General features: G+C 38.5%; 1 protein-coding gene across 1 annotated transcript in view; it reads right to left on the minus strand.

Moving 5' to 3' along the window:
* CCDC83 (coiled-coil domain containing 83) overlaps nt 1–26,101 on the minus strand; it is a 50,886-nt gene extending 24,785 nt beyond the window's left edge. Inside the window, exons 1-5 of the mRNA XM_045557207.1 lie at nt 25,921–26,101; nt 16,835–16,957; nt 12,194–12,278; nt 7,056–7,218; nt 5,298–5,465 (exon numbers count right to left, since the gene is read on the minus strand). Coding sequence (XP_045413163.1) covers nt 5,298–5,465; nt 7,056–7,218; nt 12,194–12,278; nt 16,835–16,929 — 511 coding nt within the window. The 5' untranslated portion in view covers nt 16,930–16,957; nt 25,921–26,101. The remainder of the gene's footprint in view (nt 1–5,297; nt 5,466–7,055; nt 7,219–12,193; nt 12,279–16,834; nt 16,958–25,920) is intronic.
* Nucleotides 26,102–26,849: the final 748 nt, after the last annotated feature.

Here is a 26,849-nt window from a genome sequence, read left to right on the forward strand (position 1 = left end):
GAAAGAAACCATAAAACCTGGACCTTGGTAACATTAAATATTAATTCTTTGCTGTAAATCATAAAAAACAGATTACCAAATATGCTCTGATTAAAGTTGTAGCTCTCTTGGTTGCCATATTAATACTGAAAAAGCAATATTAACATTTGACTCTGTTCCAAATTCCATATAAAATTCTATGGACTGTTTTTCTTCTTAAAAGCAGAGTAACCAGCACAAATGTGAATGTGAAAATCTTGTTATCCTTTGTGATTCAGACAATGTTTCTAGTAACACCTATTAGCTATTCATTTGTGAATGTAGCAAAAGATAGTAGGGGTATATAAAAGTCTCTTTCTCATGAAAGTTTGAGAAGTGGGAGTTTGGGAGATTATGGCTTTGTGCATTAAGACGCCTTGCTTCTCAGATGCCCAGTCTAATGTGGTCACTTCTCAGAAACTGATCCCAAACCTCACTGGCTAATGCTTGTTTTGCATTGTTCTGCCTTCCTGTTGTGTCTGGCTCTGCTTTGACCTCCTCCTCCACAGCCTGCTGGGAGTCTTGTTATCTACCCTTCTCCGGCTTCTGGGTGTCACACGGCTCCATTGTGCTGATCCTCTCCTGTGGTGTTGGCCTCCTTTCACCTCCCTCTGGAGAAAACTGAGCAGGGGCCATGGAAATACTGGCCAGGTGGCAATCCCTTCAGAGCCATATCTAACTCACTGAATCACAGAGCTGGGAGGACTATTTGAAGCATATGGGTTTGGGCTCTAACACTCCTGGGTTCAAATCCCTGTTCCTCTATTTACTAAGTTTATGAGTTTGGCTAAGGCAGTTAATTTCTCTGGGTCTGTGTTTTCTTATCTTTAAACTGAACATAAATATTAATGTATCTAACTCAAAGGAACTTGTAAGGATTAGATGAGATAAGACATGGAAAAGCAGATGCTGGAATGAGTCCTCTTGGTGATCACCTGGGGACTCTAATTTTATAGACAGGGAAATTAACATTCAAAAGAAGTAATGTTATTTTTTGTAAGCAGATTTTTTAAACTCAATTCTTTTAACTTGCTGTTAGTGTATAAAGAACTTTTAAGAATCCCTGTCCTGTGCTCCTGGTAAAGGACAAAAATAAAAATGCTCTGTGACTATTATTATCTAATGACTTGTAATAATCTCAGACTCTCTCTACCCTGGACCTAATCTAAGGTCCTTTTTCCTATTAAGGAGAATTAGCCTTGGCCTGGGTATATAAGTGACTGTTTCCTATACTCAATATCCCAACTGCTCCTTCTAACTAAAGTTCAGGGAAGCAGCTATAGGTACTGTCTCCTCCTGCCCCCAGGGTTCAGGTGACCAAAGAACAGTTTGTGCTGGGCCTGACCAGTGACCCAAGAGAAGACATGGACAAAGATCTTTGGTCATCTTTGATTAGGTAGATGAAGACACCAGCTCTTTTCAGAATCTGGCCTGGGGAATACTGCAAGAATTGATCCATGGAAATCAAGAAAAGAATGGGGACAGGCACACTGAGCAAAGCCGAGGTGCCAGGAGAGGGACAGTCCTAGACCATGAGAGATAAATATAGGGAGGAGCCATCCCTAGAGCAACCACTGATCCGATGGCTTTCAGATTCTGTCTTTAGTCCTCCCATTCCTCGCGGTATGTTACACCCAACAAGCACGAACTTTGGGAGGTCAAACAACTTCATTTTTTCACTTACCCCTTAAAATTCACACTGTGAAGCAGATTTTAAGTGACTTCCACTCAATAAAACGTATGGCAAATCCTATGACTTTTCTGGTTCCTTAGTGGTAATGAAATGCCCTCTATTAAGTAATTAATATGTCCCATCTATTGCAATAATTAACACTTTCAGCTTCCTTCAAAGTTATGGCTATTCCCTTTCTAAATTGGGCCTGCTGCTATTTCTTCTGCCTTGAGATTTCATGCCTCTTGTCTCAGGGCTGAAGGGAGTTGGGAAGCATGGAAGAGGGCAAGAAAGCTCTCATGGACTGCTGCTGTCCACTCAAGCTCTTGTCCACTTTCTGCTCCTAGCTGGCATTTAAGGCTGACTCCTTCTCTTGAGCGGGTGTTTTTATAGGTTCTTCGGAGGACCACCTTCCCCATTTCAAGTGATATTTGACCTGCATTCCCTTGAAGCCAGGGACATACTGTCCTTGGTGATTGCTGACAGTTGTTCTGTTGGCCCCTGGCTCTCAGTGCTGCACTCCCACCAACACACACATACCAGCTCCCCGCTTTTCTGTTGGGGAACTATCACTCCTGCACCGCCTATTTGGCCCTCTCAGGCAAGATGCAACACGACTGTGCCCCAGCTCTCTCTCATAACAGGTCCACAGGAAACACTCCTCCACTCTGTGCCCTGACAAACTCTGGGGTGCAGGCCTAGCTCAGGGAGCAGCCACACTTCTCTGTTCTGCTGTTGGAATGGTTAGCTCGTCAGCCACTTATTCCCTAGATTTCTCAGAGATGAGTAATAAACTAGCCCTCAATGACCCCCAAACTGCAGGGGACTCATATTGAACAATCTGAGAAGTTTTCTTAAAGACCTTCCATCTTGATTTGAGGTGAAAGAGGAATTACCTTTTACCTGCTCCTTTGGCGGGTAAGTGTAGGACTTACAGCATACCAAGAGCTATTTCCAAAAACTGTCCCCTAATTTCTAAAAAATCTTTTCTTGGCCTCTCTAGCTTCTTTTATAGACTGGAATTTGGCAATAAAAGGTGTGAAGCTGGTTTTCTGTTTCATTATAGTGCGAGTCTTCATGGTGGTGTCTCATCTTACTTTGCAATATGGTATCCATGTTATTGCCACCTCAGTTTAAACTGAGACTAAAAAAAGTTTTATTTTAATAACCTGGGCTGGGCATGGTGGCTCACACCTGTAATCCCAGCACTTCAGGAGGCCAAGGTGGGAGGATCCCTTGATCCCCGGAGTTAGAGGTTACAGTGAGCTATGATCATCTGGCTACTGTAACCTCAACAAAAATAAAAAAAAAATAAAAGGCTTAAGTTGGACTGTTAAAAAATAAAAATTTAAAAAAATTAAAAAAAGGAAAAATAACCCATTTTGCTTATAATAACTGCTCCCCAAAACCATCCTGAGTCAAGCTCTGTTCCTTGCAGATAAAGCAGGCTAACTAACACAAACCCCATAATCATGGTGTCAGAGAAGGATTCCAGAAAAATCATGGAAGGAGGCCTGTGTAGAAGGGGGAAGATAGGAGAAAAAGAGGGGATAATGGTAGTAAGGCTTCAGATAGACTGATTTAGAAATTCTGTTCTTACACATTGTGTCCCACTAGTGGCCCCCAAAGTGTTTTAACAGCTCTCGGGCAGATTGGCTGCTGCTACCTAGATGGTTAGGAGAATTGCCTAAACTTGGGTAAATAGGGCAAATAAGACAAGCTCATAAAAATCATTTTCTCATGGCACCTAAAATTGGCTATGCCCCATGGCTGGACTAGCAAGTAACTCAATATATGAATGATATCACCATCCCAAAGTTAGACTTAACAGCATGAAAATTTTCAATTCAAAGAAATCATCCAAATTTCTGATCAAGATAATGGGTTAAGTTTATATGAGAAGATAACTCTTCCTACTTTAAAAATATAAAATAAAGAAACACTGGCTAAAATATTTAAAAATTTTAAAACACATCCTAACAAAAAGTATCATGCTGGGGCACAAATACATAGATCAATGAAACACAATAGAAAATACAGAAAGAGATTCAGGCATACACAGAAAAATTAAAATATGATTAAGTTAGCACTTCAAATCAATAGGGTAAAAATGGATTATTTGATAGATGATGTTGGGACAAGTGGAAAACCATCCGGTAAAAAAATAAAGTTGGACTCCTCACACAAAAACAAAGACTTAAATATCAAAGCCATAAAAATTCTAAAAGAAAATATTGGAGAATTTATTCATAGTCTTATAAATCATAAAATCAAAGACTGATAATTGGGTACTATAAAAGTACAGAATTTCCTCACTTAAAAAACCCACCAACAAAAGACTAATGACAAATGGGGTAAATATTTGCAATTTATATCACAGAGCTAATCTTAAAATGTTAAGAGTGCCACAACACAATAGAAAAATGGGCGAAGGATGTGAACAAACAGTTCACAGAAAAGGAAATTCATATGGCTCTTGAAGTTATGAAAAGACACATTCAATGTCACTTTTTTTTTTTTTTTTTTTTTTGAGACAGACTCTCACTGTGTTGCCCTGAGTAGAGTGCGGTGGCATCAGCCTAGCTCACAGCAACCTCAAACTCCTGGGCTCAAATGATCCTCCTGCCTCAGCCTCCCGAGTAGCTGGGACTACAGGCATGCGCCACCATGCCTGGCTAATTTTTTCTATTTTGGGTAGAGATGGGGTCTAGCTGTTGCTCAGGCTGGTTTCTAACTCTTGAGCTCAAGCAATCCTCCCGCCTCGGCCTCCCAGAGTGCTAGGATTACAGGCGTGAGCCACCGCGCCCAGCCCCACTCTCTCCTTTTGAGGAGAACATTTTGAGAAGTCAGAACTCCAAGCCCAGACTGATATGGAGCCAGGTTTACACTACCATTGTGGTGCAGGGCCCGGACTGAGAAATTTACATCAAACCTGGTCCAGAAGCAGAGCAGGTGACAGGGCCCCGACAGGGGATAACGGGAACCACCCCACAGGAGCCCCACCACGTCTCTGGGTCTCCAGTGTTCTTCTAAGCCACTACCCTCGCCTCAGCAACAGACCCCTGGCCTCAGCTGTCCAGATCTGTCCCGGTAAGCTTCGCCACTCCTAATGCCGTCTGCTCCACATCCTCTCCATTTCTCATGTTTGTGCTCTAGTTTTTTCTGAGTATGACTTAATTTACTTGGGCATTTCTCTATAATGATTTGGGTTATCTAGCCTGGCTAAATTGCCTTAGCTTGCCTCAGCTGAGTTCTCTCGCTAATACAACCTGGCCACAGGGCCCTTCTCTCTCTGTGGAATAGCCCCAGGCCCAGGAGTGGAAACCTACAGACACCACCCCCTGAATGAAGCTTCTTTCTTGACGTTAGCAGGTCGCAGGGTTTCTCCCCCATCCCCTATCCCTTTATCTCCCATGCTCAGTTTCATGGTGGTTCTGGGATTAGTTTTCTACTTCCTCTCGACACCTTTACCCTTAGGCTCACAGCTGCTTGTGCTGACAGCAGAGAGTAATGAATAATTCAGGGAGTAGCCACTTTTTCCTCCCCACCGATGTATGCCCTATAAAGATTATTTTGTTGAACTTGAACTGGCTTTGTTGCAACTGACCTGACATTTTCTCTGCATTCTCTTTAACTGTCTTGATGTCATTTTGTAAGGAGATAATGTGATTAGCATGTTGTTTACTCCCTACGTTCTTGTACTCTTCCCAATATTCCTTTTCACTGAGTTTCTCAAGAAATAGTTTCTCAGCATTGCTTATTTGTGTGCGCATATCTATAGAAAAGAAAATCAAGACACCATATCATTTCTATTATCCCTGTAACCATTATATGTTGCGATCTTGTTTTATGAAGTTAAGAGCTGATATCAAAATGCTGTTAATTTGAAAATACTATTTTATATCTATAATTTGGGGAAATATAAACTATTCAAACTGTTGTTTATTTATTCCTCATGATTCAAAATCAAGTAAAGTTAAACTTCCAATTATAAAGTAGATGTGTGGTTTGAGGCTTGATTGAAAGATATAATAGACAATTAACCCTAGGAAGCCGCGAATGTAGATTATTCCCATGATAGCTTAATAAGGGTCCTATTTTGTACAACCTACTATATCATATGTCTTCTTTATTAGTAAATTGTCATTTTTCTGGCCTTTTTGCCTCTGGGCAAAAGTGATTTCAATTTGTGTCCTTCCCAGGTCCTTGGCAGCCGTTTTTATAAGTAAATTGGTTGATTTGGTCATCAAAAGTTCATTTATTTGGAATTCCCTTGTGTGAAATGATAACATTGCGATATAGGACAAATTAGGATGGAAAGCAGAAAAAGTAAAATGAGAGCAAAAAAAGAATAATAAAAAAACAAAGAAAAAAACAAAAAAAAAACCCCATTATGATAGTTATAATAACATGTCTTCTCCCACCCCAACTTAGTAAAACTTTAGAGTGAAAGATAAGTTCGCTAGTTAAATATATACAAATATTGAGCTACCTCAAGCATATAAACTTTGTTTGCCCTGGTGCTCTTGCTAAACATGATATTCTATTTAGTCTTTAGGCCTGAGTATCATGTTGCTGAATATTTTGGAAAAGGAAGCATTTCAAAGAGCAAAGAGCTGATGAACTTAACGTCTGTTTGGCTCACTACCATACGTTACCTTGTTTGAGAGTTCCTTAAGGGTAGACCTTATCTTGTTCATCTCTGTAAATCCAGCACTTGGCAGAGAGCCTGGCAATTATTACTAGTTAGTGTTCAATAAATGTTTACTGAATGACCGAAGCATTCCAATCAGGCCAGAGGTATGTATTACAGTCCAGATGTCCTGGAGGATTCAGTACACATCCTTTTCCAAAGATGTACATAATACATATTTTTAATTCTCATAACAAATTGTGCTTGTTATTGTCATTAAACAATTAATACTACTATAACCCAGATGGGCAACTGTCCTTTCACTTGAGCAGACTGTTACTGTCTCAGCCCTGTGCCACATGCAGCCTTTGAGGGGACAGTTGGTAGAAGTCACTTAAGATTTTGAAAGAGAAATGAAAGCAGTGGGTGTTTTTCTGTTCTCTTAGAACCCCTTTCCCTTCCCTTTTAGTCATACACACACACACACACACACACACACACACACACACAAAGATTTTTGAAAAATAAGCTGAGCTCTGACAGCCTGTGAGGCCCACTTTGTTATTTCCCTCTCCTGTCTATTTACCTACATGTGTTTGTAGTTATGATGGCAATAATGTCATTTGAAATGTGTTCACAGCATTTTGAACATATTGAAAGACAAAAAACATTAATATATTCAATAAATATTTTGATACAACTTTATAATAATTTTCTAAGTTCCTAAGTCACCTTTCAAGTTTTTTTCCTGGTCTCTTTCAAACTTCCATTTTTCCTTCATTGCTTCTTCAACATCCTCTCTTGTTACCACTGCTAATCCCTGTGACTTGTCTTCACTCAGTTCCTTTAGTAGGTTTCGTATGTGCCACTTCTGTTCGTCTTTTAAGCGTCTATTCTGTCATGAAAATTGACTGTAGTTAACATCTGATAAACTATTTACATTGTTTTTCCTCAAAATGGAATCACACATTGAGGCTTGCAAAGTGAGAAAGAAACACTTAATGAAATAAATTATACAATATCTCTAAGAGCTTATGGATCAAGGAAGACCCAGCATATAATTAAATTCACCAACATGGTAACCACTGGATAGAATTTTACACTTTAAAAGTTGTGTCATTAATCTACAAGTCTATCACTCCATCACAGAATCAATTAACATTAAAGTTAAACCTTGATGTCAATTTTTTCAATTTCACACTAACAATGTTTTCTAATATTCATTATCCATTTAGTCAACTACCATGTGCCAAGGAGTATTCTGGGCATTAAGACTATATTAGTGAACAAAACAGAAAAATATTACTGCTCTTTTGGAACTTACATTATTCTTTGCTTTTCTCACAAATAACCCCCAATTCTGTTCTTTTAGGCTGATGGTTATTTCACCAAAACTTCATACTTGAAATATACACTAGGTTCCTCTTGTGGATATCCCATTTGTGTTTCTAACCTCATTTAATCAACTGAGAGTTCACTCTTGCCCTTGCGATCTTATTATGTATGTACAGGTAAGCAAGAACTGAGATTAGCCGGGTGTGGTGGTGTGTGCCTGTAGAGGCAGGAGGATCACTTGAGCCCAGGAGTTTGAGGTTGTAGTGAGATACAATGATTCCACTACATTCTAGCCTGGGCAACAAGAGAGAGACCTTATCTCCCCGTCCCCTGCACCCCCACAAAACTGAGAGAATTCATCACAAACAAACCTGCTCTACAATAATTACTAAAGGGAGTCCTTCACAATGATGTGAAGGACGGTAGACAGAAACTTGAAACTATGAGAAAAAACAAGAACACCAATAAAGGTAAATATGTAGGAGAATATGAGAGACAGAATAAATGTATGTTTTGTAATTCCTTTTCCCCCATCTGATTTAAAAGACAACTGCATAAAGCAATAATTATGAATCTATGTTTATGGGCACACAATGTATAAAGATGTATTTTGTACAACAATAACAACACAAATGGGGGTAAGGAATCAAGTAAAGTTTTTGTATGTTATTGAAATTAAGTTGACATTAATCTGAACTAGATTGTTATAAATTAAGATGTTAACTAGAAGCCCCAGGGCAACCACCAAGAAAATAATTCAAAAATATAATAAAAGAAACACTAGAGCATTAAAATGGTATACTAGAAAATATTTAACACAAATGAAGGTAGTAATGGAAGAAGAGAGCAACAAAAAGAACACGAGACATAGAAAACAAATAGCAAAATGTCAGATATAAATCTTCCCTATCAATAATTACATTAAATGAAAATTGATTAATTTTATTAATGGATTAAATGGCAATTAAAAGGCAGAGCTTGGGAGAATACACAAACAAAGACCCAACTATATGCTTTCTATAAGGGACACACTTCAGATTTAAAGAAACAAATTAGGCTAAAAGTAAAAGGATGGTAAAAAGATGTACCATGCAAACAGTAACCCACAGAGAGCCGGAGAGACTATACTAACATAAGATAAACTAGGCTTTAAGAAAAAAATTATTACTAGACACAAAAAGGACATTATATAATAATAAAAGAGTGAAACCATCAAGAAGATATAATAATGACAAACATATAATGCATTGTATTAGGTATCGGTGTCCCCTCAAAATTTGTGCCAACCCAGAACCTCAGAATATGACCCTATTTGGAAATAGTCTTTGCAGATATAACTAGTTAAGATGAGGTCATATTGCATTAGGGTGGGCCTTAAATCCAATGACTGTTATCCTTTATTAAAAGGCAATAAGAAGCCTGTAATCCCAGCACTTTGGGAGGCTAAAGCAGGAGGATTGCTTGAGGTGGGGAGTTCAAAACCAGGCTGGCAACATAGCAAGACCCCATCTTTACAAAAAAATAAGAGAAAATTAGCTGGGTGTGGTGGCACACACCTGTAGTCCTAGCTACTTGGGAGGCTGGAGCAGGAGGATTGCAGGAGAGTTTAGAGTGACAGAAATGGGTTGAGATTAGAACCTGGTAAATGCCACAATTAAGGAATGGGTACAGGAAAAGAGAACTGAATGGAAAACAAGAAGAAATGGTCAGAGAGAGAGGAGAGTGAGCTCCTGGATCCCTAAGGAGAAACAAGTTTTAAGATGAAGGGAGTGACTGCTGAAGGGATGAGGAGTAAAGTCTTGGTAGTCCTTACTTTAGTGCTTATTAATGGACCTGGCTAACTGGTCATTAATAACTTTTGCTAAAGCAACCGTGGTAGGGCTAGAATGAGTGACAATGAATTGGGAGGTAAAGAGGTAGACACAGAGAACTATGAAATCAATGTCTAACAAGGTGAGTGGAACAATGAATGCAAACAAAGAGAAAGATAATAAATGAGGTGATGATCCAAACAGAACTAAATACACATAGGAAGAGATGATGAGTAGGAAGGAGGAGGGGCATTTTTGATTTTGAAATAACTGAAGAGAGGCCGGGCATGGTGGCTCCCACCTGTAATCCTAGCACTCTGGAAGGCTGAGACGGGAGGATCACTTGGGACCAAGAGTTTGAGCCCAAGAGTGTGAGCTAGGCTGATGCCACAGCACTCTAGCCCTGGCAACAGAGCAAGACTCTGTCAAAAAAAAAAAAAAAAGAAAGAAAGAAAAGAAATAACTGAGGGAAAAAAATATCTTCCTATTGAGTCATGTTTAATTTAGCAATTTAAATATCTGTAATCTCAAAAATTTTTCCTTCCACTGATGTTAGTGTGAATCAATACAACAAACATTTATTAAACACTTACTCATTCTGGGCTCTTCCAGAGAAACAAAGATAAGTAAGATTTGACTGCTGCTACCTAAAGAGCTTTCTATTTAATATGTAGATATATTTTTACACAATATTCCAGCTTAGATTGGAGGAATAAAAAGGAGCTGTCCAAGAGAAAAGCATTCCAGGAAGAGGAAATAGCATGGGTAAAGGTACAATAAGAAAGAAATTGGTTTTTCAAGATTTAAAAGAAACAGTGGAAGCCAGAGGATGGAACAGCTGGAGACAAGGGTGGAGAAGAAAGCAGGTGTCAGATTTTGCAGGGCCCTGAAGACTTTAGTAAGGACAATACATTTTATTTTCTGTGCAATAGGAAGCCACTGAAGGGTTTTAAACACTGAAAGGTTTACAGTATTCCAAGAGTAATTCTGGTTGTACTGTGGGGAATGTACTGGAGTGGGAAGGAGGGGTAAGAGATGACGGTGGCTTCAAATGGGCCAGTAGCAGCACAAATGGAAAGAAATGGATGGCGTTCAGATATGTGCAGTAGGAGCTAGAATCAGCCTCTTCATGCTCCTCATTGCTGTGTCCACTAATTTGGAGACTTAAATCTGTCTCTTTCTTGAGCTAATCTTCATGGAAACAAGAACTTTGTTTCTGGCTCCCAATGGTGGGGTAATGGGGAAAGTGATTATTTGTTGTACTTCCTACAGCCAAGTCCTGACCTAGCAGTCCCAGTGCTGACCACTGGAGGGTGTGCATTGGTCCCTTGATGGTGTTCACTCTTCTTTCGTGCTTCAGCTATCGTCTTGTGGAACCTGCATTCAAGTACCTATGCCAAACTGAGTGTCTGTTTCAGTTCCCAATACAAGTGACCGAACCTTGAAAAGTGTGACAGTGTCAGAGTCACAGTCATATCACCACTAGGGGCTTGTCCAATAAATACTTGTTGAATGAATGAACAAATTGGCCCTATAGAAAAGACAGGAATCCCCATTTTGCAAGAGCGAAATTGAGGCTCATACCAATTTTGGCCAAAATAACATAAGCAGTAAGTTGTACAGTCAGGATGCAAACTCAGGTCTCTGACTCCAGATTCCATTAAAATTTGTAGATAGTCTTTTTAGACAAAAGTCAAATAAAACCATTAACTATGGAAGTTTCAGGGTCCATATAAAAAAATTTGTTAATCAGGGGCGCCTTCAGTATTTCCTCATTCATGAGCTCCCTTGAGGGATAAATTGTGTTATTAATAATTATCATTGACTGCTTCCAAACTTTACTTCTGTGGATCTTTAGTCCTGATAGTCAGATATAGCATCCTTTTGATATTCATTTTAATCTGATTTTATAAAAACAATATGTCATCTTAAATATCCAATTAGTCTTTTTTTTTTTTTTTTTGAGACAGGGTCTCGCTTTGTTGCCCAGGCTAGAGTGAGTGCCGTGGTGTCAGCCTAGCTCACAGCAACCTCAAACTCCTGGGCTTCAGCGATCCTACTGCCTCAGCCTCCCGGGTAGCTGGGACTACAGGCATGTGCCACCATGCCCGGCTAATTTTTTCTATATATATTTTAGTTGGCCAGATAATTTCTTTCTATTTTTTTTAGTAGAGATGGAGTCTCACTCTTGCTCAGGCTGGTCTTGAACTCCTGACCTTGAGCGATCCACCCGCCTCAGCCTCCCAGAGTGCTAGGATTACAGGCGTGAGCCACTGCGCCCACCCCCAATTAGTCATTTTAACAACTGAGGCTGTACTGTTCAAATGGCATTTACATATGCACACTCAGAAAATCTAAAAGAAAAAAGACACGGAGACAAAAAAAATAGAGAATCAATGTTTAATAGTTTGGTTACATAAGTAGTCAAAAGATAAATGTGGTTTCAAAGCTTTAAAATTTTTTTGAACATAGATTGAGTGTCCTCAGGATCTAAATAACATAATTCAAGCCAACTTCCATTGACATTATAATTAATACAATGGGAACAGCAGTACTCTCTTGCCTCACATGTACAAAGAAACTTAAATGGATTGTAAATCAACCAATTCCAAGCTTTGAAGAAGATAATTTCGTAGAGTATATTTCATCATAATTCACAATTTTTTAAAGCATGTGTGTAAATGTTTAATGACTATATGTACAGGCTCTAAGTTTCATACTCACTCTTTCATGATACTTTTTGTTCTTTTCCCTAAGTTTCTTTATTTGAAACATGAATCGCTCTAATGCATTTTCCTTTATTTGACAGCTGAGAATAAACAAAGATGTGTTACAATTATTTATCTTAGGAAAAATTAATAAGACAAAATTTGAAAATTAAACTAAATTATTTGAATTTATGTAAGTGATTAAATATATTATAAAAACCCATTTAGGGATAAGAATCTTTCCTAAATGATTTAGTATTTCTAAATCTATTTTACTCACTGAAATATATATTGAAGAGATAACTTCAAGGTATTTTGTTTTGTTTTGAAAAAAATCAATTTCTATTCATATTTTATAGTTGTAATTTTTATACTTTCTAATTGTCTATAAATCAGCTCAAAGGAAACCTAGGAGAGGGCACACAGAAAACATGCTTTCTAGAATTCTAAAAACATTAAGATAAAAATGACAAACAAAACAAAGACTTTATAAGGGCAAGCACACCTTCTTGCAGATGTGATACCATTTCTCCGTAAGAATGCAGCAGGCAAATTAACGTCAAGTACGTGGTCTTCATTAGTTGAGACTGAGTCTTTGGATGGGCTGTTTAATAGACTGACTCCCTGGCTGCTGCCGAGAGCTGCCTTCTTTGGTGATAACCGAGCATGCATGCAATGATCTGGCTGGAGACCACATCCAGCCCTAACCCAAGATATTGCATGGGACATACATACACTAAAAAAATTATTTGTTGTTTATCTGAAATTCAAATTTAGTGGGGCATCTTGTATTTCTATTTGCTACATCTGGAACCCCACACTTAAGCCCACCAACCTTCCCCCTAGAGCATGTAAGAGCAACTGGCCTAGGGCTTTGTCTCTTGTTCGTTTTGCAGTGAGTAGTTTAGGGTGGTCTAAGTGGCATCGGCAGGCCTCGGGAAATTCTGAGAAGCTTAAATGTTTTGGTGGCTTGATTGGCCCCCTTGTGGAGCTCATGGTAGTTGCAGGTCTAATTTAGCGGCTCACAAGGTGGATTTACCAGGAAGCAGATGAAGCTTAACTTCTGAACTACACGCTATTAGCCCCTGTGGGGAATTCAAACTTCACTGTTCTCTATATACTTTTTCCTTTTCATATCTCCCCCATCTACTCAGTTCCCTAATACCCACATGTCATATTAAATGCTGAAGCAAGTGGGATGATAAACCTATATATATCAAAGTTGTTTGAAAAGGATATAGCACTATTCCAAAGCACAGTGATATTAACTTGTTAGTAATATATAGTGTCACCTTTCCCCTTTCCTCTCTATGTTATTTATTTATTTTGTCTTTTTTTTTGAGACAGAGTCTCACTCTGTTGCCCTGACTAGAGTGCCATGGCGTCAGCCTAGTTCACAGCAACCTCAAACTCCTGGGCTCAAGCAATCCTTCTGCCTCAGCCTCACGGGTAGCTGGGACTACAGGCATGTGCCACCATACCTGGCTAATTTTTTCTATATATATTTTTAGTTGTCCATATAATTTCTTTCTATTTTTTAGTAGAGACGGGGTGTCGCTCTTGCTCAGGCTTGTCTCAAACTCCTGAGCTCAAACAATCCACCTGCCTCGGCCTCCCAGAGTGCTAGGATTACAGGCGTGAGCCACCACGCCCAGCCTCTATGTTATTAAAATGTTAGTAATGTTTCAACTTTCCCCCTCCATGGAATTTTATTGAAAATTCTGGAAAGGAAAATGAATAAATTTGAATTTGAAAAAATTACACTTTTATCTTTTTATTTTAACCCATAACCATACCCACACCTATTTCTACATCTATATCTGTACTAATTGTAGAAAATTGGGGAAAAAACAAGTATAAAGGAGAAAATAAAACCACTGTTACTTAGAGATGATCACTTTAGATAATATTATAGATTTAGCATTGAACATATCAGCTCTTCACAACCAACCCTAGAGGTTCACAACCTTATGTTCTTGGGATAGAGTGCCTATATCCATGAAATTACCTGATCAAAGGGCAGAACTGCTTTACTACCAATGTTTTCAGAATATTTGAACAATTTACACTCACCAGCAGGTAAGAAAGTGCCTGTTTCATGGTAAGCATTTCATCACTGAGTATTAGTATTTTAAAACATATATTTCCTACATCAATAGGCAAAAATAACATTTTTTTGTTTTCATGAGTGTGATCTTGTTCTCAGACAAGATCCAACAATATTTACCCAACAACACCACCACCACAATATTTACTGAACAAAGAAACTCTGAGCTCATACTATATACTAGGCTGTGCTAGGTACTAGAGATACAAAGAGGAACAAAATACAGTCTTCAGGTAGTTCACAGTTTTTAACGAAGAGACAATCAGAAATGATTGTCTTCATATTTTTTCCCTCACCTTAAATATCTAACTGCCTTATCTGCATAAAAACACAACTCCCCAAACCACCCACTCAAGCAAACTTGACTTTAAAAAACTCTATATATTTTACCCAAAACCATATCCACACCTATTTTTATATCTATATCCATACTCATTGTAGAAAACGTGGGGAAGAACAAGTATAAAGGAGAAAATTAAAGCCATTGTTACTCAGAAATGATCATTTCATAGATTTAACATTGGCATTTATCAGCTCTTCCCAAACAACCATAGAAGTTCGTGATCTTATCTTCTTGGGATAAATTTCAAAAAAAGTTCAGTTGCTCAAAAACTGTTAATCAACTAACCTACTATGTCTTCACTGCTTTGTTAGGAGCTGAGATAGCATAAGAGAAATTTAAGATGCTGCCAGGGACTCCTGGACAATCCTTCCTCAGGTGGTGAGAGGGAATGTCTTGTATTTGTAATGTGGCAAAAGTTCTGTCACCTAGCAACACATGGAATAAGTAAACTGTCACTAGCAAAGCATGATATAGTAAGACTTTGGCTGCTCCAGTCCATGAGACTATTTAGTTTTAACAAACGAAAAAGAACAAAGGCGTGGGATGTTCAGTTTCTATCTTTTACTAGATCATGAGAATTTTTAAATGTTTGCTTCTTTGTAAACTTTTGTTAAAGAGAAAAAGGTTGGCCTCTGGTTGACCCAAAAGAGAGGGTGAAACAGCTGTAACTTGATGTCATCAGTGTAAACCATGAGAGCCAATTAGAGACCAGGTTATTAATATATTTATAGAGCCTGACTTTTTGTCCACTTCTTCTGAGAGAAGATGAAGGAAGTTTTCAGTTATGTTGAGAAATGAGTGTGCATGGCATCTGGTTATGACTTGATATTATCACAAGTAGAAAATAAAAGGAAACTTTTAAAAGCCACTTCCAGTGAATGTTTCTTAGTGTTCTGACCCTTTCACTCACTGCCTCTAAGAAGAACACAGGAATACATTTGGAGTTTCTCAAGGAGACAGAGATGGATTCTCCCTGAATGCTGTTAAAAATAATTGTGTTAAACAAAGACCTAGTCACTAGCACCATAGGATCCCCATTTTCAACCTTGTACCTCCCCCAACCCCACCAATAAATGGCTTCCCATTTCCCAATCCCAAGTGTCTGCTTGATCTGACCCTCATCTAAATCACCAGTGTTTGCTCTTGCCCTCTCTCTCTCACTCTGCCTTCTCTCAGTTCCTGGACTGAAAAGCTCTTTCTCACTCTAGTGTCTTTTTTATAAGCTATTCTCCCCACCCCTCCATGTCTCCATAACACTGGCTCCTCTTCCAGAGATCTGCTCAAACATGGCTTCCTCAAGCTGTTCCTAACCCCTCTGACTAGGTCAAGTCCTTTCATGCTGTTAAACAGCACCCTACACTTTTCTTTCATAGAAGCTTCTATAGCTATGCAATTTCTTTAAAGCTCAAATTAGTTATTTAGTGTCTGCTTCCCATGCTTCATCAGGGCAGAGACCATGTGGTCCTGTTCACTGCTATATTCCAGCACCTGACACTTGCCTTGAACTTGGTAAACACTAAAGTACTTGTTGAATGAGTGCATGGATGAAGTACATTTCAGTCTTATGTGGGAAAAGACTAATATTTGTCCATTCATTCCCTAAGAATTACACATTAAAACACCTACCTTGTGCCAAAAGCTGAGGTTCACAAGCTCTAAAGGGACTTACTATCTATTAGTTGGAATAAAACATAAATAAATGTCACCTCTGGTTCTCCAGCTCCTAGGAGTGAGACATTCTGAAACATTCTTATTATTAAAATAATTCTCTCTAAATCACTTGGATTTGATCTGTAGCCATTTAGGAATAATGCAAGTTGGAATGCCTAAGAAATGAAAAGGTAAATAAAGGGAAATTTCCTCTTCTGCTCCTCTATAAATGTACACTAACCATACTATGTTGTATTTTAAGAGGTGAGCCAGCAAGCTATTGTGTACATAAGAGACAGTGGCCAATAATACAATGGAGGGAGCCCAAACCACATTAATGAATGCTGTTTCATAGCTGCTACTTGGACTACGTTATATTCAAAGTTCCAAAAACCTTTAAATACATGCACATTGCACAAGTGTGCAATTACACCTCCATTCCACCTCTATTCTTTTTGCAGTTGTTGGGTGCATCATCTGCATTTGGCATTATATGAGTCTTAACAATGATTGCCATTTATATTTGGCAACTTTTAGATTTCACAATACAAACTTACTGATAGTCTAGAAGTGCTTCGCTGGTAGGCAGTTTGACTTCTTTTGCTGGCCCATCATGCATATCCTTTTTATTTGCCTTCCCTGAGCTTTCCATTGTGCTAGGTAGCTATTAAGAAATATACCTGTTTAGAAAAGAGACATAAGAAAAGTGAATAAATTCCATCTTTGCCCCTCTACTTGTGTTTACTCTAGAGAAGTCACCGCTGGGAATTAATTTAAAACTGGCTTTTCTATACTGACTTCTTCCATGTCCCCAGATCTAACATCAACCACAATGCTGGAACATCATTAATCAATTAAATTCTTGAAGCTGGTGAATTCCATGTTTCACCCAGGTACAACATTCCCCTCACCCAAGACTTTCTAAGAGACTCCCTCTTTTATATTATCCATCTATATCTGTTGCCCCTATCAAGATCCTTTAAGGGCAAAGGACTGAACTTTTTCAATCATTTTATTTCCCCACAGTGTTGGCAGAGTGTACTGCACATAGCAGCAGCTCAATAACTGTCTATTAATTTTTTAAAAATTGAAACAAAACAAAACCGCAATTTTCTATGAGTACCAAGAAGCTAGGATCCAAAAGAATTAGAACTAGAACTCAAAAGAATTAGGCTTGCCCATGGTTGCCAGGAAAAGCAAATAAAAGCACACAGTGAAGTATTTATTTAAATGGTTCAGATTTACAAATGCAAATAATAATGTATTATTAACAGTAACTGTTCATCAGCTATTAATTGCTTTTATACCCAATAATAAAAAATCAAGAATAATATTTTTTTTAGAGGGACAATCAAGGCCCTCTGTTCACAGATGTTTATAGTAAGCAGGAATGCTTCATAGATTTGGTTTGGGTACTATCATATTATTGTCCTCCTTAACAGATTTTTATCTTTTAATCTCTACTAATATCAAAAGATAAGTGCTTGGTCTTCAGTGAATGTATCAGTAGTTTGGTGTAATAGAAAGGCACATGATTTTTGTAATTATTTGTTTAAATAGCTGGAAACTCCCATGAGAGTGGGGATGATGTAATTCTTGTGCATTACTCTATTTCCCCACCTAGCACAATAGACATACAATAAATCCTTGTCAAATGAATATGGAAGCAGATGCATGAATGAATCAGACAGATGTGTTTAACCCTAGATCCACCACCTATTATCTGTGTGACTTTGAGTAGGTTACTTAATTTTTGTTGAAGTTCAGTTTCATCATCCATAAATTGAGAATGATAATCTTACTCTAAGAGCTATTGTAAGGATTAAATATGCTAATATTTAAAGCACCTTGCATAGTGTCTGACATATAGAAACAGCTTAATAAATATTACACCCTTCCTCTTTCTCTTCACTTGTAGCTCCAGATCATGCTTCTTCAAATTATAGGTAACTCTAAGGCAGAGATGTCTGCCTGCTGCCAAGTACAATGATATGTGGAAAGACTAATCCATGAGGTTTGCCACTGTCAACCTTTGTCATTGATTTGGATCACTGAATTGGCAACCTACATAAATCTTCATCGATCATTTAGATCCACAGAGGAAAAACTTGCTGAAATAAACTTTTTCTCTGCAGACATGCTGCTCACCCACCCAGACCTCCAATGAGGCTGTCTTTGTGTCTGAGACTTTCTCTTTCTAGCCAAGTGTGTACATCTCTATGTGCTAACAAATTCGAGCATGCATGAATGCCAATATACAACAATACTTTCCAGCTGAAAAGCACACAGGTGACACAACAAAAAGATTTAATACATTAAGACAGGGTAATATATTATAAGTAGTGTCTTCTCAAATATGAAAGTGTTGAGGATAATTCAGTAAGCTCCATACCAAAATGTGTCATTATTATAGCATCACAGTTCAAAGAAAATTATCAGCTAAAAAAAAATTGCTCTCTTGTTTCAGATGTAGAGTTGAATTTCTATATTATTTTCTATTTTAGAATTAGAATTTTTACCTTGACTGTTATACAAAAAGATAGCATGCTGACAAATGTTTTATTTTAAAACAATAACTTACTATTTAATAATGCTTTTTATTGTAAATATTTTATTTAACAGTTAAAACAAATGTCAAAGCTAAAACAAATGTCAACATTAATCTCTTTCTTCCAAAGTCATACGGAAAAGATCAAGTTTATGGTTTCCACCTGTGGTACCCATCTGGCGCTGGAGGAAAAATGACCTCATCTTGCTCAATTACTTCAGTTACCTGGCTCTTATGTTTTTAACTCTCTGACTAACGTATAATTAGTTACCTAACTGCAGCTTATGGCAAAGGGTTTTAATAAAATATGAGTGAAAATGTGGATCCATTAAAGCCCAAATGATTTATGCATAAACTATATTACGATTCATTATTTCGCATACTTTTAAGAAAATTAGTAAACCAATTGGATTGCGTGCTTAATAGTTGCATTTCTGCAATGAGCTAATGACAGTACCTCACAATGTACTTTTGCATTTTATAATGTCTTACAAACAATAGGGACTTTCATAAACATATACAAGGATTTACAGTCCCTTACCGCCCAGAAGATTCCTATCTCGGTAAAGTGTGAGAGTCCTAGAAAAATATTCACAAAGTAAACGCAATGAACTTCCTTCCAGGAAGGTTACATTTAGAATAACTGCTGACAAACAAACGTCTAATCTGTCAGTAACTGCAAACACCTATTCAGTGCCTGCTCTGTGCATGGCCCTTTCCTTGGCCCTCGGTTATAAAATATAGAAGAGGCAAGACCCCTACTCAGACTGATAGGAAGAAAGAAGCATACTGCAGCAGAACTTTAGAAAAAGAATGAGCAGATTTAAAAGACTTTAGCCAAACCGTGCAGGTAATGCAAGGGAGATCTTCATCCAGCATGTGACTTCTGTTTTGTGCCCATGTGTATTTTTCCTCTCCCAACCGTGTTCGGGCACCCTGAAACACACCATGGAGTAAGGGTGGGTGGGCAGCCTGGCTTTGAAAGACTCAGGTCTCCAGCCTTTCCAGAGTCTACTCCATTACTATTTTCTGTCAGAAAATGTTTCGATAAATATTCCCTGAATGCTTTTCAGTGAAAAGAAGTCTATTTAGTAAAAATGGACATATAGCAATCACCTTCTTCAAATGTACTGCTATCCCACAAGGCTTTGACTCTGCAAAATCACCCACACAACACAGAGTACGTCCCCTTCCTGTGCAGTCTCAGGATCCTGGCTCAATATCTAGAAAGCTCAAAATGACTCTTTTCATGACTCTGTGAAGTCATGAATACCCAGAAGCCTCTTAATGACCCCTGTCATAATTTTGTGGCGGGTGGGAGGGATGGCAGCTCTGTCCTAATAACCTTCAGGACATAGGAAATGCATCCTGAGGTTTGTTAGCTGTTTTGTAAAATATAGATTAAAATGGAAGATATTTAGTTAATAGCATCAGTAATGAAGATTCTGAATAAGATTTCATCAGGATGACAGCATGATCTAGTTAAAAGATGTCTACACGGGTGCTGGGAGTCTCGAAGTCTAGTCCCGGCTCAGCCATTAACTAGCTAGAAACTCAGCCATTAGCTAGCTTGAAACTTAGCCATTAACTGCGAGGTTTTGAATTGCAGTTCCCAATTATATTGGATTCTTACCTATAAACTGTAAGGCTAATAATAATGGTAATAATAATAATAATAATAATGCAGTACTTCCAAAAGCCTTGTTAAAGAGCAATCTAACTTAAAAGGCACATAACTCACTGTAGTGTTAATTGCAAGGCTGAAGTATGTACATATTCATTGCACTCATGTTAAACAAAATATAATTCCTTGCATGCTGAATAATGGCTAACTACTTCAAAAAACTCTCATCTTTGCGAATTCAGAAATAGATGTCATATCCTTTAATGGTCAACTCTAAATTTATCTTCTAAGCAGCGTCTTCTGCTTGTCCCAACTAGTGGTAAATAACCTCTCTTTGTGGTCTCACAGCAATTCTTTTTTTTAAAAAACTTTTTACATTATGCCTTGTAATATCAATTTGTGTCCATTTAATTTTCCTCTGAAGATTGTAAGCTCTTTAGGAGCTAGCTAGAATTGTATCCCTCTTAAGTGAGCCTAGAATCTTTCATATGAAACTTATAAAACTTTCCCATTTAACAAAATAAATCAGGTGTGATAAAAATATCATTCAACAGAGGATCAAGAGACTCAAGCTCTATCTCAGTTACATATAGTTGATGAGACTTTGGCTTCTCCTGGCTTCAGTTTCCTCATCTATAGAATGAGGATCTCTGAAGTCACTTCTGAAGATATTTAAAGGGCCAGCCTGGCAAAATTATTATCTACTGTCTGATATCTGAAAACACTTAATTAAAGACAAAACTCACTGATTTACTAAGTTATTCAATAAAGATTTATGGAACACTGACAGTAGACAAGGAAAATGACAATGAATAAGGTATTCTGCTAAATAAATAAATAGATAGATGTTGGCACACAGGCCATCTCCCATGCCCACAAACTAGATGTTCAATAAATATTTGATTAGAATGATTGACTTGCAAATAATGCATGCTCACTTACTTTACCAATAGCCCTATTTATTTGCTCATAGGTTGTATATACCCTAAATTTGGAAAGTAAATTACTTTTTCAAAAAAAATTTTCCTAACAACTGGCTGTCAGAAACTTAAATTACTTTTAAACTCAAATTCTCACTTATGCTAGAACACATTTTTAATGCAATTAGAAATGGTCTCCAGCATATGTTTAAAAAATCCTGAATTCATTTAACTCCTTTTAGTAGCAATAGCAATATTACCAAATAAAAGTTAATTTTTAAAAATCTCAGACCTCTTTTTGTATAGATTATTTATATATAGCATTCCAGTTTGGAGATACAGTGTTAAAATTATATATTCAAATCAAGGTATTTAAAAACATCTGGACAAATGGCATTTTCAGCTTTCGCTTGGATGATTGATGATGTACTTTACACTGGCATGCATTTTCTTTACCAATGCAAATCCTTTAGTTAGTGGCACATTTTTAAACTGCAGTTCCCAAATTACATTAGATTCTTAGCTTTAAAATTGCTCTAACTGGCATCTCAGTTGGGCTTATTATAAAAATAAATAAATAAAAAGAATAAAATTGTTCTGTCTTCTGATCCAGAATTGCTAATAATAAATATTTTGAAATGCAGTGTATTACACTAACTTACCTAGTAACCAGAACCACATTTTTTTCCCAACTCCTGCTGTCTTTCAATTTTAGAAATGTCAAAAAAGAAAAGAAACATAGGCTGGGCACAGTGGCTCATGCTTGTAATCCTAGCACTCTGGGAGGCCAAGGCAGGAGGATCATTTGAGGTCAGAAGTTTGAGACCAGCCTGAGCAAGAGTGAGATCCTGTCTCTACAAAAAATAGAAAAATTAGCCAGGCATGGTGGCACACACCTATAGTCCCAGCTACTTGGAAGGCCAAGACAGGAGGATCAATTGAGCCCAGGAGTTTGAGGTTGCAGTGAGCTATGGTGATGCCAGTGCACTGTAGCCTGGGTGACAGAGTGATACTGTCTCACAAAAAAAAAAAAAAAATCAAACTAAAACCAAAGCCACCCAACAAAACAAACAAAATACCAAACATGAAAATAATATTGTGAGGATAATGGAAATACATGCAATACTTTTATACTCTGATGGTAGAAGAGAACAAAAGGGCTTCTCTCTATCCTCAACGAAAAATAGTAACTATAAAGAGGATCTACTGAAGGTGGCTGTCAGGACATCCATGAGCAATTATCACACAGACTGATGAATATCTAGTCATATTATTTTCCTTCTCTGCCATCCCAGGAATCTTTCTTTTTTCTTTTTTGGCTTAGAGGCAAAGAATAAAATAAGTTTCACCGAAATAATTCTCCCAGATTGACTGGCACAGTTAGAACATTAGTATGCCATAAGGGCTAAACTGATGGCTTCTATGTTCATGATTTTGTTCTAACTTCCCCCTGCCTGACTGGAGCCACTACTGCATGAGGCTGGTTTGCATCTTTTCCCATCTCCTAATTACTTCAACTTTCTCTCTGCCCAGCAGAAAATTATGGGGCAAGGAGGGGAGTAAGGAAACAAATATGGTACTATACAAATCTGACAAATTCATAAAAGAAAGAAACCACATGTTCTCTTTAGAAGAATGTTGTGGCATCCAGAGCAAGGAATTGAAACCAGTCTAGGAATTGGGAGCATGAGGGTGAAAGCCATCCACACTGAGCACATACGAAGTACCAACAGTGGGAAGAGCATTGTGCTGGTATTGAGAATTATGCAAGGATGTATGAGGTCCCCACTCAAAAAGCATTCATTAGACTGGGAATTTGGTAAGAAAGGCAGTAAGACAGGGGTGGGGAACCTGCAGCCTTAAGGCCACATGTGGCCTTCTAGGTCCTTAAGTGTAGCCTTTTGACTGAATCCAAATTTTACAGAACAAATAATTTTATTTAATATTTTTATTAATATGTTGTTGGTCATCTTTTATATTTTATTTTATTTTTAAAATGAATGTATTTGCAATATCAAAGAATAAAAAAATAAGTTTCACTGAAATAATTCTCCCAGATTGACTGGCACAGTTAGAACATTAGTATGCCATAAGGGCTAAACTGATGGCTTCTATGTTCATGATTTTGTTCTAACTTCCCCCTGCCTGACTGGAGCCACTACTGCATGAGGCTGGTTTGCAGAGAGTTTATGTGGGTCGAGTATGCCAGTCTGTTATCAGCTTTTGACAACAGTGCACAGTGTTTCTGTTTGATGTGGAATTTGTGAATAGTTGCACAGCTCAGCAGTATTTTTTAATTCTGTCTGCTTAATACCCCATCATATTGAAGAAGACCAAGAGAATGCTGAAGGAAGAAAACAGATTTTTTAATGAGGATTGGGAATTGCAATATTACCTTGTTTCTGCTAAAGATAAGGTGATTTGCTTCCTTTGTGATACTGCAATATCAACATCAAAAAAATTCAATGCTCATAAGGACCACAAATATTTTAAATTAGAGGAAGAGGTGCAAAAGGTTGTATTGCAGAAATTAAGAGATGAAAAACAAAAGGAAGACAATTCTTTCAAGCAGAGATAAGACCTGGAAATAATGCCACTGAAGCAACTTACAAAGTAAGTAGCTTATATACTCGGGAAAAAAGGGAAGCCATTCAGTGATGTAGAAATTGTGAAAGAATGCATTATTGAAGTTGTAGGATGCTTAGACCCTGATAATGTTTGAAAGTACAAACAACTGCCCCTTTCAAGAACCTTAACTGATTGGCAGCATGAATTAGCCTTCAACTTAACAGAAAAACTTCATGCAATACTTCAAAAAGAAAATATATATTATTCAATCCCTTTGGATGAATCAACTAATACTACTGATTCGGCACAGGTTTTATACTTCATTCAGGTCATAAAAGAAGATTTTCTTTGCTAAGAAGAGTTACTCGCTTTGGACATTCTTGTGAACAGAACACAGGGGATAGATATCTTCAACAACTTTCAAGATAAATGTGAAGTTAGACTGAATTTGGTATATTTACTGAGTGTATGTATAGATGGTGCACTTTCCATGACAGGAAAACACGAAGGGTTTATTGCACAGATAAAATAAGTATTAACAAATCCAAATGCTCTCATTTCTTTTCATTGTATCTTGCATCAGCAAAATCTCTGTGCTAAAGCTACTCTTTTAAGTGACACTTTGCAACAAATTATAAGTATTGCTAACTATATTTCTGCAAATGCAACACAGCATCGTCAGTTTTGTAACATGACGATGATGAGTGATGAGGTATTCAGTATGGATTTCCATATCATCCTAAAGTGTGTTGGCCATCACAGGGACAGGTGTTGGCCAAAATTTTATCTCTGCAAGAACAGATAGATTTTATTACGAACATAATCAGCAATGTGAATTATTGAAAGAAGATTTCTATAGGAATGCAGCATTTCTGTGTGATATCATGTCAAATCAAAATGACTTGAATATTTCTTTGCAAGAAATAGACTTGTAAAACTAAGTCTATATATGATATGTGGCAAAAAAAATCCAAGCATTTTGAAAAAAGCTGTATTTTTTCAAAAACTTCTTCAAAAGAAAATTTTGGATGAACATTTTCCCCAGTTAGCAAAGGTCACTGATGAGCAGAATGATATATGTGAATCATTTGAAGAATACACAGCTGTTATACACCTATAATTGGACAATACAGTGAAAGGTTCATTGACTTTGAGAATCGTGACATGACACTCAAATTAGCATTTCAGTCTCACCTAGTTGACATCACCAAGGCACCTAAAGAACTACAAATGGAATTGATTGGGCCCTCAGTAGATGACATTTTAAAGTCATCGTTTGAAGTTAAGAAAGATCCAGTTGAAATATGGAAAAATGCAGTAGAATACCCACACCTTCGGCAACATGCCCGAAAAATGCTTTCTTGCTTTTCAAACACTTCTTGCTGCAAATCTACATTCTCCTACTTAACCCAAATCAAGATGCCCTTAAGGTCACAAATGACTGATATCCATCTAGAGGATCAACTGAAACTGCGGACCTCCAGGCTGCAATCAAATATTCAAATGCTTTCCAACAAAAAGCAGACAAAACAAAGTCATTAAAAGGTTAGTTAAGTTTAAAATTAACAAATGGTTTTCATTTTTTTGAAATTATTAAGTACATAGTAGTTAGATTTTTACAAAATAATGTACATTTTTAAGTATATCTAATTGAAGTTTCTTGAATATGGCCTTATTTGATTACAGCTAAATTAATACAGCCTCCCAACATGAAAAGGTTCCCACCCCTGCGCTAAGAGAAGCAAGACTGAGTCTAGTCTTAGCTCCTTCACTGAGTTTTACAACCTCTGACAAATCTTTGAACATCTCCAACCTTCAGTTTCCTCCTCCATCTGCCCGGTCTCCTGTCAAGCTTATTAATGAGGCTCCCGATGCTTTGGGAAAACTGTCAAATGATAAAAGCCCATACAAATGGAAGCATTAGATTCAGGAGCATCTACTGTATGCCAGGGGCTGTGTGGCGGCACCGTGACAATTACAAACCTGAATCAAATTCAGATCCTGCCCTCTGGGAGGGCAAATAAGCAACGTGTTCAGGGGTTCTACTGCAAAGTGGAAAGACAGGCTAATGTGATCAGATCAAAAAGGTCTGTCTCCTGTTTCCTGGGTTGAGAAGAGAGCTGGGCTTCTGAGAACCCTTCCCGGGGGCCCCTAACGGCCCAAGGTGGTGCCGCCTCGTGGAGACCAGGAGGGCGCGACCCCAGGCCCATCTTGGAGCGGAGCAAACCGCAGGGTCGTGAAGATGGGCCTGTGCGGGCTGAGAAGAGGATGCTCATAACGCCTTCAGCGTCAGACTGGAGGGAGTCAGGGGCCCAGAAAGGAGGCCTTCTAGTCTCCGACTTGCCCTCGACGGCTTCCAGGTGCAGACACACAGCGCAGGCGGACAGCTAGCACTCCCGTTTCGCCTGCCCACCTGTCCCACCCAATCCCGCGGCCGCCGCCGCGCCCAGGGTTTCCATGGCGACTGACATCCTCCCTCCAGCCCCCGCCCCAGCCCAGCCGCCAGCGGCGGGTCGAGCGCGCCACCTGGTGGTGCCGCGGGGAAGAGTCCGGGTCGAGGCTCCGAACGCCTGCGGTCCCCGCCTGCCTCCGCGCTGGATTGCCGCCGCGTCCCACCTGGGTAATCCCGCAAAACGCAGACGCGTTCCGCGCCTCCCTCTAGTCGCAAGCCCGGCAGTGGTGAATGTGTAGAGACGGGGCGAACCGGCCCGGTGCTGTGACCGCCGGCAGGTCACTTTTGTGTCCGTATCTGTGGCTCCCGCTGCGAATCGAGGACGCCTGGCCTCGGAGGATGGGGACAGGGAGTGTGTGCGCGGACGCGGGGTTCTGCGCACCTCTGCCCTCCCACTGGGCAGCTTTTCTTCTGCCTACTTTTGTGCACGAGTTCTTTTGGTTTTAGCTCAGACAGAATG

The sequence above is a fragment of the Lemur catta genome, chromosome 7 (assembly GCF_020740605.2).
Source record: "Lemur catta isolate mLemCat1 chromosome 7, mLemCat1.pri, whole genome shotgun sequence".
NCBI classification, from domain to species: domain Eukaryota; kingdom Metazoa; phylum Chordata; class Mammalia; order Primates; family Lemuridae; genus Lemur; species Lemur catta.